The following is a 19167-nucleotide window of genomic DNA, read 5'->3' on the forward strand; positions in this document are numbered from 1 at the left end:
TTTGATTATCAGGTTGGAGTACATTTGTTAATAAAGACTAATTGAAATTATTGTTGTGTTCATACAGAGTGAGGGTAGAATTGTTGAACTCATTTTAGCCATAATGTCTTTCTAAAAACCGAATGTTAACAGGAAACAACTTTATGGTTGATGCCACTGCTAATGGGATTCTCAATAAGATAAAAAGTCATGAATATTCTGTTGTTGGTGGTAATAAAGACAGGACTGTATTTGAGCATTAAAGGATTTTCCGTGAAATATTAGAGTCAGGTTTTTGCACAGAAGCCTATATTATTATATTGGGCCCTATTTACATGACAGTGTTTTAAAGAGAAAATGGAAAACTTTTGTTGCCTTTTCCCGTTTACATGACCATGGTGATCGGAGTAAAAATGCAACTTTTTGAAAACGGCTTCCAAGGTGGAACCTTTCGAAAACACACATTTTCTGAAACGCTGCTACTGTGTATGCGCACCAAATGCCACAGTAAATAGAATATAGACTAATACCATCATATATGATAAAAACTACTTATATAAACATGTCAACTATGTCAGTAGTTTCAAAAAGAAACGTTTTCAATCACTCCTGATCATGTTTTCTTGTTTTTATTTGTGTTTTTATAACCTGTAAAAGTGAAGATTATTTGTTGGTATTTGTATTTTCTGCGTGTTGAACTTTGACCAGAAAAAGACAATTCATTCATCCCTACGGGTTCGATCTCCAATAATTCAGAAATTAATTTAATCCCAGCACGTTAGAAAATATTAATAACAATAATGAAACGTGGTAATTGGCGTTAACGTGGAATAATAAGCGCTGTCTCCCGGTGTAATGACCCCCCCCCCTCATCCGTCGCTCTCAGACTGGGACTGGATAATCCGGGCTGGGACCGGGCGGTGACCTCCGGCTGACGTTCCGCCTCCAGCGGCAGTAGAGCGGGATGGCCCATCGCGCTGCGCCGCCGCTATCTGACCCGCAGTCCCTCCCTCCTCCTCCTCTCCCCTCCTCCCTCCCTCCCTCCCTCCTCTCTCTCTCTCTCTTTCTCTCGCTGTCTCCACACGTTCAAAGAACCAGCCATCCGGCAGCCGCAGCTCGGCGATCGCACGCTTTCATTTCTCCCCAGAAACACGCAGCGTCGGCCCCGCTACCTTTAAGGTATGTCGCCATTTCTCTCCGTATCGACTTCTGTCCGAACGTCGTTCGGGAACCAGTGGCGTGTCCGACGGCCAGCATCACGGCGGAGGCAGGGGGAGGAGAGGGGAAAAACACACACACACCGACGTGTTCAGGCGTAGCTGCGTCTTTTTAAAGCATGTTTTACCTCCTGGTTGTGTGGAAAACAGGCGGATTGTGGGTTTATTTTGAGCTCACGAGTGGATGTTGGTGCTCCGTTGTTTTTACCGCGTCGACACAAAGGGTCGCGCATCGGAACGCACCGATCCGTGTGGGGAGCGCTCCTGTTTCAGGGTTACATATTTGTGTGTGTATATATATATATATATATATAGACAAAAAGGCAGGCAAATGGATTTAAATGCACCGTGCACACGGGGGGATGAAGTGTCAAGGTTCGGATCCGGAGGCACCGAGCCGGTACAGCACGGCCCCAAGCAGAGGCCTGCACCCCGATACGATCACCATATTGGCCCCGAGTCGCTCGACAATAACAGCCGGTGGCAGCCTCAGCAGGATGGAGACAAAAGCACATACTGTCCGAGAATAACCCCACTGTCACTGGGTTCGATCAGCAATCACTGTCAAATTAAAAGCGGTTACTCCTCCAGTGCTCCGAAATCCTGCAAAAATAAGCATCCGTTTTTGTTTTTTTTTGTTTTATTTTGGGTTTTTTTTACAGGTTGAGATTAAGCAAATTTAGGCAATTTCATTTCCATGATCAGAAACAATATCGAAAATAATTTAGTCAAAAATAATCCCAAGATCAATCGGTCATGTAATGTGACTTTATTCCTCAAGATGGTACAATGAGTCCTGATTTTCTTTCTGTTTTAAATTTCAATACCGATTTCTATTTTGGTTTGACAATGGTGGTTAGTCAACCTGTAGCCACGTTGTGGCCCTTTGTTAAACAGCAAAAGCTTTGAGAGTCTACGCAAACTGCATTATTTGAAAATAATGTTGAAGCAACCTCATGTGTAAACAACTTTTAGAAAACATGCACGACTTGCACATGTGGAGTACAGGCACAGTCGGTTGTTTCCGCGAGTGAGTAGAACAGTAATGTTGGATTCAAGAGGAATGCTTCTTCTGCTCATGGCTTTTGTTTTAAAGCTTTTTTACATACTGTACATATAATTCACCATCATCTGGATCAGACAAGAGAACATTGTGGTCCAATACAAGAAGGAAGGGCAGCCGAAAGGATTCGGAATTGTTGTGTCGTACCCGTTTTCAGTTTGTATGCAAGTTCAGTTGGATTTCGCACAAATTTGTCCATAAATTCACAAAGGACTGCAACGAGGTGCGACCTTATGTGATTCCTTCAGTCCATAGAAATGTGTTTTAGTGGGGTTTATCAAACTAATCCAGAACTTGAAATTCTCAAAACATTGAACCCCTGGATTTCGAATGAACTGAAAGTAAGCAGACCAGTTTTGCTAATGTCAGTACATTACATGCATTGATATCCATGAAAAAGAGCTAATGTGCTGCGTCACCGGTTGCCAAGCGCTTGCTCAAGAGGGAGTCGTTTGTCTCCCGAGGGTAAGGTAGGTAGGGTAAGAGCCCAGTTCTGCTCAGTAAAGCACCACTTTCTTTGACAGCAGCAGGTAATTTATGCCACTTTGTGGAGGTAAAATAAGGAAGGAGAGGCTCTTTTTAAAAATAAATAGAAATGTCACAATTGCGACTATTTTTGCTTCCATTGAATAAAACGGAATAACAAATGAAGAGAAACACTGAAGTAGACCGAGGAAAAGTATTCTTCTATAAATCATCAAAAATAATGATGACTTTTTGTTTACTCAGCATTTCTAATGTTTATAGCGTGTTGTTCTCTGTGTGCACGTGTGTGTGGGTTAGTTACAAAATCAACAGCGCCTACTAGTGGCTGGTTTCTGCCAGTCCTGTGTAAACTCGCATTATGTTTTTGAAGCGTTGCAGTGAAGGCCCAAACGTTTTCTGAAATGGAAAAACGTTTTCACATTGTCGTATAAACGTGGCCTTATACAAACCAACCTGAGATTCTGAAGAAAGCTTTTGTTGTTCTATACTGTTTTTAATTTCTTGAGGCAGTGCTTCAAATGCCGGTTACAGCATTACCATGTAAATCTTGTTAACTCAATTATGCAGCCTCTTTGTGATTCACCAAAACAACCAGAGAGCTCATGCGAACACCTCAGCTGGTGATGCACTTAGTTATTTGACCTTTCCGCTCGTTGATCTCTGGAGGGGAGTGTGTGAGAGGAGGGAGCTCGGTGCACGGCGGCTGTCAGCAGCCTGAAACCTTGTTTCATCCTGCAGGAATCAATGCTGGGAGATAATTACGATCGTACTGTATCTGACATTTCCCAGAGTACTGTACAACACAAATTGAATGTATTTCCCAGAAGAAAAATGAAAAAAAAAAATACGACAAGAAAACAAAAGGTTTGATTAAAATTCTGCAAATGCACAAAAAAAGAAAAAAATACTCATGAGAGCCATGACTAAAATGATCTGTGCTGCGTTTCGGTAGTAAAGTTTTGTGCGTTCAAATACACATATACACTTTTTTGCAGCATTTGCACTTGTAGCTTTAATAACTATGCTTTGCTATCTATAAATTATATTATAAAGTCTGGTTTATAGCCGACTTGTTTTCCATGCAATAGTTTGGAAATTATTTAGCTTTATGATATGATACTGAAATTATCCCAAAATCAAAACGGCCTTGTGCTCCAGGCCCAGCAATAGCAGGCAAGGCAAGTAAGCCGCTCGTTTATCATTATAATATATGCAATACTAGAAAATTCCCGCGGAAATTTTATTGTGCCTGCCACCTGCCGCCCCCTGCTGCCGAGCGAGGTAGTGTGAAAAATACGTGGAAATCATGTCATTAGCTAGTGATTCTCGATCGCAGCGGCAGCACGAGGCTACACTCCAAATTTCGGCTCATTTGAACAAACTTTTTAGCATGCGATGCTAACAGCTAACACCGATTTAAGTGCGTGGAAACCATGTGGTCAGCTAGTAATTCTCGATCGCAGCGCCACCACGAGGCCACCCTCCAAATTTCAGCTCATTTGAACAAACTTGTTAGCATGCGATGCTAACACCAGCGATTTAAGTACGTAAAAACCATGTCATTAGCTAGTGATTCTCGATCGCAGCGCCACCACGAGGCCACCCTCCAAATTTCAGGTCATTTGAACAAACTTGTTAGCATGCGATGCTAACAGCAAACAGCGGTTTAAGTGCGTGGAAACTATGTGATCAGCTAGCAATTCTCGATCGCAGCGCTACCACGAGGCCACCCTCCAAATTTCAGCTCATTGAAACAAACTTGTTAGCATGCGATGCTAACACCAGCGATTTAAGTACGTGGAAACCATGTCATTAGCTAGTGATTCTCGATCGCAGCACCAGCACGAGTCCACCCTCCAAATTTGAGCTCATTTGAACAAACTTGTTAGCATGAGATGCTAACACCTGCAATTTGCCTGAAAAGCGCAGAAGTTACCTCCCAGGTCTGGCTGACCTGGAATCTGGAGTTTTATGACATTCTGAGATGGTAGGCCAATTAGCTTAGCGCGGCGGCTAACTAGCTAGTGCGCCGTGATCGCAGCACCCCCATGAGGCCACCCTCCAAATTTCAGCTCAATTGAATAAACTTTGTAGCATGCTAATTGGCATGCTAACAAGTGTTGATGCTGAGTCATTGCCATCAGCATTAAAATGCATTGAAAAGTATGGTGCCTAAGCTACTGTGTGTGTGTGAGCACTGTGTGGTCAGCCATCATGTTACTGGTCCAGTCAATCAGCGGAGCCGTGTGTGTTGCCAGGCAGATTTGGAGCAGCTTGTGTGATGTCATGGAGCCGGCTCCTGATTGACAAGCTGCTGCAGGTGCAGAGACTATGAGACGTTATCTGAGGGAAGAAGGGGTTTAAGTACAAACGCAGGTCCCGAACAACTGCTTATAGTTGGAGTACCGTGACACTTGGGTGAAAAATTCCTTCATCGTGGGCGTCGGGAGAAGTTGAAGGACGTGCGGTGTGGTTTTCGTGTCGTCACGAGGTTCCGTCTCCCCGTGAGGACTTGAAACAAATGGCTGAACTTTGGGGATTTGGGGAGAAAATGACTCGTCAAAATGTATTGGCGCGGATGAGACAGAATCCTGCGCTCCCTATCAATTAAGTCCCCTGGAGGGAGAACCGTGTCTCTCTGAGACAAAAGTGTCCCCTCGTGAGAAGCACAAGGCCTGTAGCTACATTTTAATGTATAATATGTTGAGAAAGACAAAGAAATGTGGCCGTGGCGACGAGATAAAAACTTTTTTTTTTCTGTAAAACGGCAGTTTCTGTCACTCTAACTGACATCTCACCCTCTAGCTTTTCCACATACACACCCATACAAAACTGGAAAAAGGAGGGAAAAGTTGATGACATTTGAAGGCTCACAGTTTAAAACTGGTGAAACTTTTGAAAAGTCTGAGGACATATCTGAATACAGAACAAGTGCGGCAACGTTTTAAGAGTAAGTTTGAGTCTGTAGCTGAAGATTTGGCGATGTGATGTGGCGTGGAAAAAGTGTGATTTTTTTTTCTGTTTTTTCTTGGCTCCCATGTTAAGCGGATGTAAAAATCATCGCCGTTTTTTACGTGTTGTTCGGAAGCCGTTTGCGATATCCATAATCCAAATGGATGCACAGGATTCCCGATAATTCCCTACGTAGCGATATGCTTTTTGTCTACGTACTCCAAACGGTGCGGGACTAGTAGGCCTGCAAACTTTGTGCGGCAGAGGAAGAATAATATTAAAAAAAAACGGCGCTTTCCCAGGATTGTAATAATTGTGCGACGCCTCTTAAAGAGGCAGGCACAATTAATAATCACCATTGTAAACCCCCTTTAATTTCCTTGTATTACTTTTTTTTCTGACATCATTTACTTGTAACTCAGGATCTTGATTGAACATTCTTATACAGGTTGTGTCGCCTAACCCAATCAATAATCACAAATTAGAATTTGGATTTTCCATTTTTGTTGAGCGAACTGATTTTGCTTTCTGTTGATCTCGTTGTGGTTTTGATTGGACAAAAGAACGAGCTCCGCTCATAGTGAAAGTCACCGAAGCTGCAGAGTGTTAGCACAGTCCCGAATCTGTGTGCGTCATCCGTCGGTGTGAGAAAACAGCCCGTGACCGTCGAGCTAATCACCATCATCATCATCGTTTGAAGCCCGCACACTGTAATCGGTCTCTTTTTTCGGTTTTACACCACAACTGATTCAGTGTGTCAGGCGGCGTGCCTCCTCTCAGTGTTCAGCTGTTCTTGCCGAGCTTGGAATGTGTCCGTGTTATGTAACCGCGGCACTGCAGAGGCCGGATGTGCATACTTCCAACTGTGTGCTGGAGACACTGGGAGCAAGTGCCGCTTTTTGATCTATAATGTGACGATGGGATTCTTCAACACTTTATATTTGCAGCACGTGAAATTGGGTTATCCAGCTTCCTCGAGTAGTGAGTCGTAACACTTTCAGTACAATCCGTCAAAGGCTTTCTGATTGTTTTCGTTTTAAAAGTTTCAAAATATAGAATTTTTAAGGAAGGTCTGCCATCATGACTAAAGTGCTTTGGAGCTACTCTAGCTTGTGTTGCTCGAATCATGCATTTAATGTCATTGATATCTGCATTTTTGCTCAATTTCACTCACAACTTAAACATTTTGAGGAGGACCGCTACGGCAACGTTTTAGGCTGCTCGATTATGGAAAAAATCATAATCACGATTATTTACATGATTATGCGTTTGAATTTGGAACAGCATTTATTGAACATGTTTTAAAAAAGCAGCCCTAGTAACGTTGCTCCAAAGTTCTATGAAACCGGACCGAATCTGCGGCTGTAACGCTGCTGGATGAACAGCCGTTTTGTCGGCACACAGCAGAGCTAGGCATTCATGGTTTTCCCTCGACCTGAACCTCCTCATGATGGTGATGCAGCGATTCTGTTTGGAGCCAGTGAAATTACAGTCATGCCTTAAATAATGTGTTTCTCACACTTAAATGCTGTCCTCGGAGTCCCCCAGGGATCTCATCTGGGTGCTTTCAAATTTCTGATGAAATGCCATAATTTTCCAGAAAATGTTGAAGTTGAAACAAGATCTTTTTGACACGTATTCAGTAGCTGCTACCTATCTCCATAATAACCAACAAGTAACATGAAGCATTTTAATATGTTTTTGAAAAATCTCAGTTTCCATCCATAATAACAATAATAATCATTGCCTTTCACACATGAGATGCAATTCATATAGAGTTATTTAATGCTGTACATCGCATAAAAAACATTGAAGTTCGAGTTGTTCATTATGCTACTACAATGCTTCCTGCTGATAACATAATTAGAAGGAGCACCCAAGCTTCCACATAATCCATTTTACAGATGTTTTTTTTTCTTGCGTATTCTTTTAAGTCGAAGATGCAATACGAAGTGGTCCATGTTTTTTTTTTTTTTTTTTTATCTCTTCTAATGCACTGACACAGATGTGCCATGGTTACTAAAAGCAGTGTGGAGTGGTGCAGCGGTCAGGGTGGAACCGCTACAGGCGGGATGGGTTGAGTCTGGAGGAAGGGAAGAAGGGGAATGATTAAAGACGCTGAAGTGGGCAAAAGCAGGGGAAGCATTTCACTGCAGAACACACGGTGGATGGGAGCAAGGCAAGGGAGCAGGGATTTGGCGAAAGGATGGGGAAGAAATAATAGATGGAAAGCGAAGTGAGAGGTGTTTGGATCGGGACCAGAGAAAGAGGAGAAGAGCGAGAAGAAACAGAGTCAGCGCGGCGTGGATTTGGAAGACGAGAACGAGAGAATTGTAGGCTGAAAGACGAGAAGAGAACGGCTGTTTTTGTTAAAGATCTTATCGCGTTGTGGTTTGTATCTGTGTCTGTCCACAGCTTGAGGATTTGTGTTAAAGGAAGCCGAGACGTGCAGCAGTGTTCGGAGAACCATAATTAAACCCCGTCGGGACTTTTTATCTTGCACATTTGAGCTTTTCTGCTCATTTATAATACGATGGAAAATGGAAAGACGTTTAGGTTTGAGACCTCGAGGACAGATGAACAACAATATATTGCACAGTTTGTTTTAACATGCTAACTTCAGCTAAATTAGACAATTATTTCCTTGAGATTCCAAAAAAAAGAAAGAAAGATTTTCTGTTCCCTTTTGTTTTTGATGTGCAACATTTTGGGGGCTTGGGTATTCTTGGTGTAGCCAATTCTTTTCCACTAACTAAGCCTGGGCTTTAAAAGAAATATATTTTTGGTTTCGATTATCCGAACAAACAATCTACGGAGCAATAAATGTTAACGTGATTTTTAACGTTCTACGGAGAGCAGATCGTTGAGGATGTCTCCTTATTCTGTGTCTTATTTTCTGACCATTTTCTCTTTAGTCTTAAACAGTGGAAGAAATCATAACAACCAACAGCTGTGAGCTGAACTAGTTGCAGAAAGGAACATTTTCTTTCCAAAATCCTTTCATGTTGAATCTCTGAAAAACATTTTTAATCTTTTATGTGTGAGATTGACCATTACGAGAGGTTCCGTAACTTTACATGTAAAAACTATTCGGAAAAAAAGTGTACCGTCCCACTGCTCGCGACCTTCCCACCGCGGCGGCGGGAAGTTGGTTGACTCTAATACCTGTCGAAGGTGGCGTCCCGCTGTTTGTCTGTTACGTAAGCACCTGTAAGCTGCTGGAGTTTAGGCAGAGTCACAGTGAGGAGGGGGAAACTGTCTCTAAGCCTTTGGGGAAGCTGGGATCAAGGTCATGTGGTCGTGTTTAGCTCGACGAGAGTGGATAGATGTTTCCAGAGATTTGCTCCCGCCAATGCTGCTGGTTTGCATGAAACGCAGAGAGTCAATCAAAGTTCGGGTTCAGAAGTTTCTTACTCGGGTGAAGTCAACGCTTTGGGAGTTACTCTCTGTCCGACATGTACCTCCCCGAGAACTCTTCCGCTCAGTTTGGAAAATTGACGGCAATCACTGTACGACCCTGCAAAGCTAACCAAAGTCACTGTATGAAATGTAAATAAGAAATGAGTTGAGGGCAAAGATCAATGGAGTAATTTCACTAATGACTGAGCATCGTTGATGTCATTTATCAATGTTAAAATACTCCCAAGACACATTAAAGAAATGGCTTCCTTCAGTTGGATCATTCCGGGCTTCAGCGATGACGCCGTGTTTGACCAGATGCTCACTAAGCAGAGGGGGCAGAGGGAAGACAGCGTTTTCACCGAGGAATCAATAAGGCCTCGTATTTTGCTGCATCAGTGAGCCAGAGATTCGGTTACACCAACGTATGCGATGCCAACTGTGTTGTTCTTACAGCTTCAGGGATTCAAGTACCTCAGATTATCTCAACGGCAGAATTTATATGAAACAAATACACTTTTTTCAGAAAGACGTCATCCAATAAAATGTAGAAAACAAGAACAGACATCTGACGTTGGACCCTAAAGAGCTGGATAATGATGGGGCTTGTAATCTTGATTGTTTTGGGACACCAGTCAGCAAAGCAAAAGTAATTTTTCCTGGTAAACCCAACGTCTTGCAGAGAAGATTGTCTCTGAAAAGACACTTTTAACCATGAAGAGCCATGAGATTATTCCAGTAATGAAGTTTGGACTACAGACTTGCATAACCAGCACTGACAAACTAGACAAAGTCGCTGCAAAAGAACACCCATTGTTTATAACTGCAAAGCGACGTGATGAGTGCTACAACTTTCCCAATAACGACTCAGCACTTTGGGCCAGACCTTTGTTGTGACTCATCATATAAAGCTTTTCAAATCAAACTAAAACCAAGAATGGAAAAGTCTTCAGCTCTTTTTTGTGGTCATCACGAATAGCGACTTCTTTTATTTTTAAAAGTACGTAGTTGACTTTCATCTCAAACTTTGTTAATTCCTAAAATTGCCTGCAGAGAAATTCCACATAAGCGAGAGAATACCTTAATGAAATGAGCGACAAGATTTAACCAAAGCCTCAAGAACCTTTTGGGGGTTGCCCGGTTGCAGCGTACCTCCTTCTCAGTTCGTCCTTTGTTTTAGTATTCCACTCTGCTGCGAGGCGGCCAATGTGCACAAGCAACAAAGCCTCTATTCATAGGCCGGGCGGAGGGCGAACGCCGAGCCAGAAACTCAGCAACCGCAGCAACGACTTCAGACGAGCTCGCCGGTGCGGCGAGGATAAATACTGCAGGGTACTTTTCGAGAAACAGTTCAACTTTCAGCCATTGTTTTGGTTTGATAGTCGAGACTACTGTCTGGAAGTTCTTCAACTTATATTTGATTGTCACAAACCAAGGTTGACATATTTGATATGAACATTTCTAGTGTCTAGTTTAAGCTCTTCTTAGTTGAAATGTCCTTTACCGTTGCAGGCACTATTCAGTTGGACTCACAACTGCTTTAAACCCTCAGAAACATCTCAGTCTGTCTTGGTGTTTATTGTACGCGCAGCCTCTCGATGGCGTTCAGTAAACGTCACGTCGTGGCCTGGTCCGCCTGGACAGGGCGTGCCTTCACTCCATCTCAGACCCGTTCCTGGAAGCACAGCCTCTAGTGATATAAGAGGGAGGATGTCCTTTTGTCAAAACTTGGCTTCCCTTTTCCTCAGTGTTGTATAAATAGGTCAAATTCCCACCCTGCTTTTTGTGTAAATACGACATCCGGGCTTTCTAAAGAGGGTGAACAGAAAGTGGTTGTAGAGAAATATAGTCATACCACTTTCACTACTCTTCTCTATGTGTATTTAATAGTACATGTGAGCTTCTGTGTGCATGTTTGTGTTGTCGTTGAGATGGAAATACACAAAGTGTCAAACACTGTTTAACTTTTATTGAATCAAACAACTAATTGTTGTTGTTATTGTTTATTATTATATAACAATGTGAGCAAGTTTTAATGTTTAAACACATTATCATTAAATAGATACTTTCTTTCTTTTTAACTAGATTTTTTTTCACTGTGTAAATGTTATTTATTTCCAATATATTTTTTAAACGCTCAGCTCATTGTTTGAAAACATTTTTAAAACATACCATTTTTAGTCCAAAATGTGTTTTTCTTTGTCTGGATTCTATTTTTTTATATGTTGTGTAAAATTGTGTAAACATGCAGTCCTCTGTCCATCTTTCTCAAAGTGTTGAATTTCAGACATGCTTTGTGTTTCCATTGAGGAGGGAGGAAGACCTACTTTCTCCTGAAGCCCCCCCACAGAGCAGGCCTCCTCTGATTGGCTCATCTTGTAACCAGGGTTTCTGATGTTGGTGGGAACTGAAATTTGATTGGTCGTGCTCAAACTCTTTGTTCTCGTTAACCCTTCAATGGTGAGATCGGCTGTGGGCTGTTATTAAGAGTGTTTTGTGCTGCCGGTGTTGTGGTTCAAAGGCCTTGTTCTCGTCTTTTCTCCTTATTCTCCATGTTGAGGGTTTCTTGTTGCCGAGCAGCAAAACATGATGCCTCTAAGGAGCCGTTTACAAGTTTAGTGTGTGCATGGATAGTCACATAGTCTGCTACCCTGCTGTGTTATATAATGTCAGTCTATTACAAAGTTGTTGAGAGAGCAGACTATGATATGGGAAGAAGAGAAAAATAGGTGCAAAATACATCAACTGAATGTATTTATATTTTTTAAAAGCTGAGCTGTCACCTCCAGTGTAGTACTTGAGACTCATTAATTTTTTTTCTTTTATGATGTTGGTTTCAAATCATTACCTCTTACGTTGAAATTTACTAAAAATATATTTTCTAATACATTTCTGAAGCTTTGTTGTTTCCAAAAATAAACATTCGATCATTTTCTCACTGGTATTATTTAACATGATCTTTAAATGTTGCATTTTCATCAAAATGTTGCACGGTAATCAAGGCTAGATCCAATTTTTATGAAAGAAATTTCAATAGATGCATAAGAAAAACTCCTTGAACATCTAAAACCTTCATTATACAATTTGACGTTTTTTGCAATGTTTGCACAGTAAATCTGATTTCTTTATCAAAGAAAAACAACTTCCTCCTTTTACCACTAGGCGGCAGTGTAGTAACCCTTCATGAGCCATTTCTTCCAGAGAAGTAGACTCTTAGCATTAACTTTAAATTTCAACATTGCATTCAGCTATCAATCAAAATATGTTTTTTTGGGCTTGATGCACATAATTATTTATAAATTATATATTTGGTTGGTTAAAAATTCTCAAATATAAGTGAAATCTAAAACGACAAAAAGCTTTTTGGCTAATGCTAGCACATTCCCAGCATTGTTGTTTTTTTTTTTAAACGAATAAATCAAAGATACCACCGTTATTTAGTTGTATTGATTATTTCTCTTGCATCCTCACTCAACATGCTGTGTTGAACTAAATAAATTGACCTGTGTGAAATGGGCAAGAACATTAGCAGCATCAAGGCCGTATGAGAGAATGTCCTCCTCCTCCTCACACCAGCCGAACACACATTACACAACTCCGCATGGCTGACCCCGCCGCTAATCTCTTGAAGCCAATTAGGACTGTCTTTCCGCACTCCTTCTCTCAACCACTAAGCTGATGTCATTAATGTCACTTTCTATTAATGGGGCCCGTTGACCAGTCAGATGCAGTAAAAGTTACCTTCCGGTGGTCTGGAGAGTTTTCGTTCATGCTCGGTTAAGTTTGAGTACGAATGTGAGCAGTGTGTTGTGTTAAATAAGGCTGCCAAAATTCACATCCTTTTATCTAAGATATGTGAAATAAATATAAACGTACATCATGTAGATGGTCTTTATAATGAACATTTTGAATCTGAATAAAAAGTGTGATTCGAACTGAATTGAAACTAGCTATTTAAAGTTACTTTACCAGAATGCACACGGGGGAAAAGATTTAGGACCCAGTTTTAGTCGTCGATGTACATCTCTAATACGTTGTCAATACAGTTCTGAAGGAAATTCATCATTACACTGGTACAAACACGGATTTACAACTGAATGGGGGGTTTGGTTTGTAACTGCTGGCCCTGACTGAAACACCACTGCACGCTACTGCTTATACTATATATACTGTTTGTAATCATCATAAATAATAATATCGCAATACTATGACTATCATGCTTACCTACTGTAATAGTAGGAAACCAAGATAGTAGCATTTGTATATCAATAGTTTCAAACTGATCATGTGTAATTAATTGCTTTGTTTCATGGTGCTTTGGGCTTTTAATGTAAATAATTAATCCCAATTATTATTGAACGTGTTGGTGTCTGTTTATATATTTGGCGTATGAAGATTGTGTGTGTAGCAGCGATGGTAATGCTATATTCATCTCTTTTGTGCACAAAATTGTTTAAATTAAAGTATTGATAGCGAACTCAAAGTTCTTAATTGAAATGGTCGTGGCTTGATGCCACATTCTTTAAAGATGGGCTCTCAGTCGTAAACTACCGCGTCGAGTTTTGTGTTGATTGGACAGTTGGATCAATTAACCAGTCGTGGTTACAAATACTCGCCGTGGGCATTCTTGACAAACCGTCACATTTGAGCTCACAGCTGTGAGATAAAAAGGTTAAACCTCACTCCCGCGCAGGTGAAGTCGGGTGTGACTGGCTGCAAATACCACCGCAAAAGGTCAAGAGAGGCGTCTCGGCTTTTATTAGGAATCCGAGTCAACTTTTCTCACTTCTTTCTGTTAAAAGATGAACATGGTAAAGCTGCAGTGACCCTTATCCTCAGGGTGTAATGAGCAGCATCAGGATCTATGTTTATATGGTTTGTATAATTGAGGCCTCGTTATCCCACAAGATTTTTTGGGGGCCCAACCTGCTAACGCCATTGTTTTCAGAGTTTTTGCAGTTTCCGTGTAAATGTGAAACGTTTTTTTCCAAAACGAAAACACAAAAACGTTGCGTTTTCACTTGAAATGTTGGGATCTCAACAGGCCTGAATTCTCTGTGGTTCAGATCGGACTGTCCTGTTTACATGGACTGTGATCGGATCAATCAGATGGTAATGGTAGCATGATTTTATTTGGATTTTAATCAGATTACTTATGGTCCAGTCCACCTCGCTGCAGCTCCTGTTTGTATTTGATTATTGAGATTGATTGATTTAATGAGATTTTAATCCAGTGTGTTGCACATCTATCCATCCCAACCTTCCCTTCCTCCAGATGGGGTCTTTCCATTTTCTTTCAACCGAACTGGTACTTTAGTGAGCGGAAAATGGAAATCACCCAACTTTTTTATATCATACATCTGCTGTTTTTGTTGTTGATAAATCAGCCAGAAGGCATGAATTTAGAGATCCTTGACTTAACTGTAGAAAATGTTTTCACTCTGTATAATGCGTCTTCTCCTCTTACTGGAAGAAAACAGCTTCTACCCACAAGAAGACAGCGTTCTCATTCCAGTTAACTGTTTTGAATTACTCTGTTAATCAGCCTATTAACTCATTAACCTGAGTTAATCTTAATGCCATTCACGTGGGCTGAAGGATTTTAAGGGCTTTCTAGTATTTAAGATGCAACTTGTAAATGATGGTGTGATAAGGCGTGTCCGTTCTGTGCGCGTACATTGGCGTTGAGGGTGTGTCCTATGAAGAGAGATGAGATCATGGTCGTGTTTAGCAGTCAGCTGTCTGCTGTCTGCAGATCTCACTGTTTCCGCTTCACATGCTGCTGACTCACCATGGGAGCAGTTCTTCAACCGCTGGCTGTTGCTTTAGACTGTAACTGTATATACTACACTTGTACTTCCTTTAAGTTTGCGCCGTTCGTTACACAAATCATTCATGCCATCACATTGGAACAGTTGCGAGGTGTTACAAATGTGACAGTGGCTTTTATCTGGTTTGTTTTTGTTTTGTTTTTTTGTTTTGAGTGTACTAAATGAAGCTTATTTGGGTAATTTGTCCCATATATGTCACATTTGTGGCATTTTAAAGACATTTATGTAAACTTGGTACACATCCTGGCTCATTTGAAGAGGAATCATTGAGATTTTGGCAGTTTAAGATTACAGTCAGTCTTCCAGATGCTTTTTACCTTAATAAGAAAATGTAGTGGTTTACCTGAAGATCAACTGGTTGTTTACTTGTCAAAGGTCACAACAATCTAATTTTAGTGTCTAATTCTCTGTGTCTCTTGCTACATTTCAGCAAACCGTGCATCTCACATATTTATGGTTTTTGTCAGTGACGACAAATCATTGTTGTTGCGCCGACCCACCCAAATACTCGACATGACCTTGATATGCAGATAATGCACATTTTCAGTTTCATGAAAATGCACTTGAGCAACATTCTCAAAACACATATGGGTTTGATGAATATATTCTGTTAGCTTTGGGCAAAAAAAACACCCCCCCCCCCAAGTTGGCTGATCTGCTTAAAGCAACAAGCAGCAGATGGGACCCTGATGAGCAGATGAATCACTGGAAAGTATTTTAAAACCCCATCACGTCCCAATGGCCTAACTACGTTTAGACTGTAATTCCCTGTCTATGTAACTAAAACACTGTCAGGTTGTTTATTTCTTTACGGTTCCTATTATCATCATTGCAATGCCTCCAGGTCATTATATACCAATTTGAAGCATTATGGAAATATTTAACAACTTTTGTTTTTGGGTAATCAAAGGTAAAAGTTGCCGAGTGAAATCTCTGTAAATGTGACACCTCCAGAACACCTCCAGAAAAAATGTTATTTATCATTTTTGAGTATATGTATTTTGTGTGCCTGTCATAACATTTTTTTTTTCTTTCTCGACTCTTTGTGTTTTCCAGATGTATCACTCCGACTACAGTGTAGACGTCCCTGATTTATCCTTCCATATCCCAGGAAGCCCTTCAGAACAGGGCCCAGCAAACACAGTGTAAACCCAGCTGTCAGTGCACCACACTTGGACTTTCACCTACTGCTGACCCATCCCTTCTTTCTCCCGGACCATGGATAGCCCCCCGAAACTCTCAGGTGAAACCTTGATTGTGCATCATATTCCCCTGGTGCACTGCCAGGTGTCTGGCAGAAGGCAGGGCGGCTGCGGGAACTCGCTGAAGAGGAGCAACCCCTTTAGCCTGCCCGAGAACCTGGGGCTGAGTCGCACCACCTCCCTTCCAGAGAGGGACGTTCTCCAGAGAGAGGCCTTGCTGTACAGCAGCCTGATCCAGACCTCCAGCGGCTCCTGGTCCTCCCACAAGGGAGGAAGAGAAAGGAAGGGTGGTGTGAAAGGAGGCAGTACTGCCAGTGACAATTCGTCGTTTACCTCGAGCAATTCGGAGGACCAGCTGATCACAGCTCACACGCTACCCAGAGCCAAACCGAGGAGCAGGAACCCATTGCGCCACAATCCCTTCCTGTTGAATACCGAAGACGATGAAGAAGAAGAAGAAGAAGAAGAGGAAGATGATGGCAACAACCTCAGCGGTTACCTTGAGGATTCGTCTTTTCACCTCCACAGTGACACTAACTCTGTGCTTGATGATGGAATGACCCCCTTCCGTTTGCACGACCTCGGCTTTCCTTCCGAGCCTTTTCTTTTACACAGTTCCATTGGGGGAAGCAGCAGGGAATCTTTGAGAGGTGTAGTTTCGGATCTCTCCAACCACCTGGAGGATCTGGACATCTTGGACCTGGACAGGCAGTACCGTCACGGAAGCAGTGGTTCCAACATGTCCATGGATTGCGGGGACCAGGACTGGGGCGACGACGACGAGGAAGATGAAGATCACCCAATGAGGTGTGGTCGAAGTAGCAAGACGGGCTCCTACTCCTCTGGCTCTTCCACTCAGCACTGCTCCTGCTGTGCCCTCACCCAAAACTACCCCCAGAATTTCCCAGAAGCCTTCACCGAGCCGTTCTCCGAGTGCCAGCAAGGCTACGGTAGCGACTCCTCCTCCAACAGCTCCTATGGCGTGCTCGTCAACTTCAGCGCCATTTACAACAAAATGAACAACAGCATCCCGGAGAAGCCCCCGCCCTCTGGGCCCACCAACCTCAACAACTCCACCGACCACTCCTGCACCTCTTCAGTTTCCGATCCGCCCGGAAGCCAGCGGGGCTCGACGGGCGGCGCTTTCTATCTGGACCTCCACACCTCCCCGACGGAGCCTCCCGTCTCCCAGCAGCAACCCTCCTCCCTCTGCAACACGTTTCCTCTCGTACGTGAGCCACACCTGTCCACCTCCTCCACCTGCTCCTGCTCCGCAGAGCACCAGGGGGCCCTCGACCTGGACGCCAACTGCAACTCCTACCACCCTCCTCACTCGGGGTCCTCCGGCGACCTCGCCTCGTGCTTGCAGAGCCAAGCCCGTCTGGTCGTCGCCACCCAGAACTACTACAAGCTGGTCACCTGTGACCTCTCGTCCCAGTCGTCTCCAAGTCCCGTGGGCTCCTCTGCCAACAGCTGCTCGGACGAGCACAGCAAAGAGAGCCCCACGCCGACTCAGCCCAGGGAGTACTTCCTGTTCAGACAGCAGGCTGAAGAAGAGCGAGTGGAAGAAGAAGAAGATGGCGATAGAGATTCACCTAAAGTGAGTGGAGAATTTTGCTTCATTGGTGCTAACTAGGCTTAATTCAACCAAACGGATACACCGGATAAAACACTTCAGTTATTTTACCTTATACACAATCCAGAGAAGCATCTCGGGTTGACTTTACTTTTACAGCAGATTGAATCAATACTTGGTACTTGGATTCTTTTCTAAAAACGTGTGCGGAATCTTCTTTTTGAACCATCTTGGCCCCACGTGAACTTTTAAATCTTAAAAATCCAATCCCACTTACTCAACTACAACTATAGAAACCATGTACATTTCAAAGAGGTGAACCTAAAGTTGGAAGTAATACAATAGGTCAGCGGCTGCGGATTGTTGAATTTCGTGCAGACATTGGAAGCTGTCAGCACGATTTTCTCCCTGTCATTTGCTGTTTGCAAGTCAAGCTCCAAAACGCAACGAATCATTGGTTTCACGGGTGATTATATGGAGGTAGTCATTTCAACCACATTTTAACCCGACATTATTATAAATGCTATTTAATTACTGGATGAATGAATATAATTCAAGATGAAAACATGAAATACTTGGGCGACACACCCAAAGAAGTTTAAAAGGCAAGAGTTTTTTGTTGTTGTTGTTGTTAGTATTGACTTCAGCCTTTATATTTGTTTGTTTGCAAGTTCAGTTGTTCTTGTGCTGGCCTCTTTAAGAGGCAAGGCGCAAAGATTACTATTCCTAGGATGGCGTTTATTTTTATTATTATTCTTCTGTATATATAGGTTTACATACACAAGACAAAGAATTGTTTTTGAGATCATCACAATGTATCTCATCATTTATTTTACAAGGTTTTACCTTGTTTATCTAAGTGGAGTAATTTTGTTATTGAATATAAATCAAACCAAGACATGGATCAGTTGAAATTAAAGTATTAATACTCTATTTAAATGGGCATTGGTCCACTTTATGCTGGGAAACTTAGGGCCCGACGTCAAAAAGGTTGAAAACTCCTGCCCGAAGTGATGTTATTTATTTATTTTTAAAAACTGTTTAATTGGTAAAATACACAAAAGTAAAGCATAGTCTCTAGAAAAGTCATTAGAGATGCAGAATGAGAATCTAGGGAAGTTAAAAAAAAAATAAAAAAAAAGGGTTGCTCTAAATGGGAAACTGAAGGATCAGGCAACAGTGGGAATAACCCTGAACTTAAAATAGCCACAACAGTTGTATTAGTCTGCCAATGTTAACTGCTGTCATGTCTCGGGATCATTTTAGCTGCTGTTTTGAGCTGCAGTTTAATAATACGAATCTCAAACGGTGCCACTGTGTCCAAGGAAATGTGACCTCTGCAAGCAATGGCTGGTAGCGTGTTAATCTATATAAAAACAAAAGAAATCTCATTAAAAGTAGTGTTTATATATATAAAAATGGAACTTTACAACTGCAGGTTCTTCATTCATTTATTGTTGAT

At 42.1% G+C, this 19167-nt stretch overlaps 1 protein-coding gene across 2 annotated transcripts in view; it reads left to right on the plus strand.

Annotated features, from left to right (window-relative positions):
• The first annotated feature begins 1049 nt into the window (after positions 1-1049).
• rusc2 (RUN and SH3 domain containing 2) overlaps positions 1050-19167 on the plus strand; it is a 29148-nt gene continuing 11030 nt past the window's right edge. For both annotated transcript variants that reach the window (XM_080499327.1, XM_080499328.1), the window contains exons 1-2: positions 1050-1158; positions 15984-17729. In XM_080499327.1, coding sequence (XP_080355453.1) covers positions 16146-17729 — 1584 coding nt within the window. In that variant the 5' untranslated portion in view covers positions 1050-1158; positions 15984-16145. The remainder of the gene's footprint in view (positions 1159-15983; positions 17730-19167) is intronic.

Source organism: Blennius ocellaris (genome assembly GCF_963422515.1).
Source record: "Blennius ocellaris genome assembly, chromosome: 7".
NCBI lineage: Eukaryota > Metazoa > Chordata > Actinopteri > Blenniiformes > Blenniidae > Blennius > Blennius ocellaris.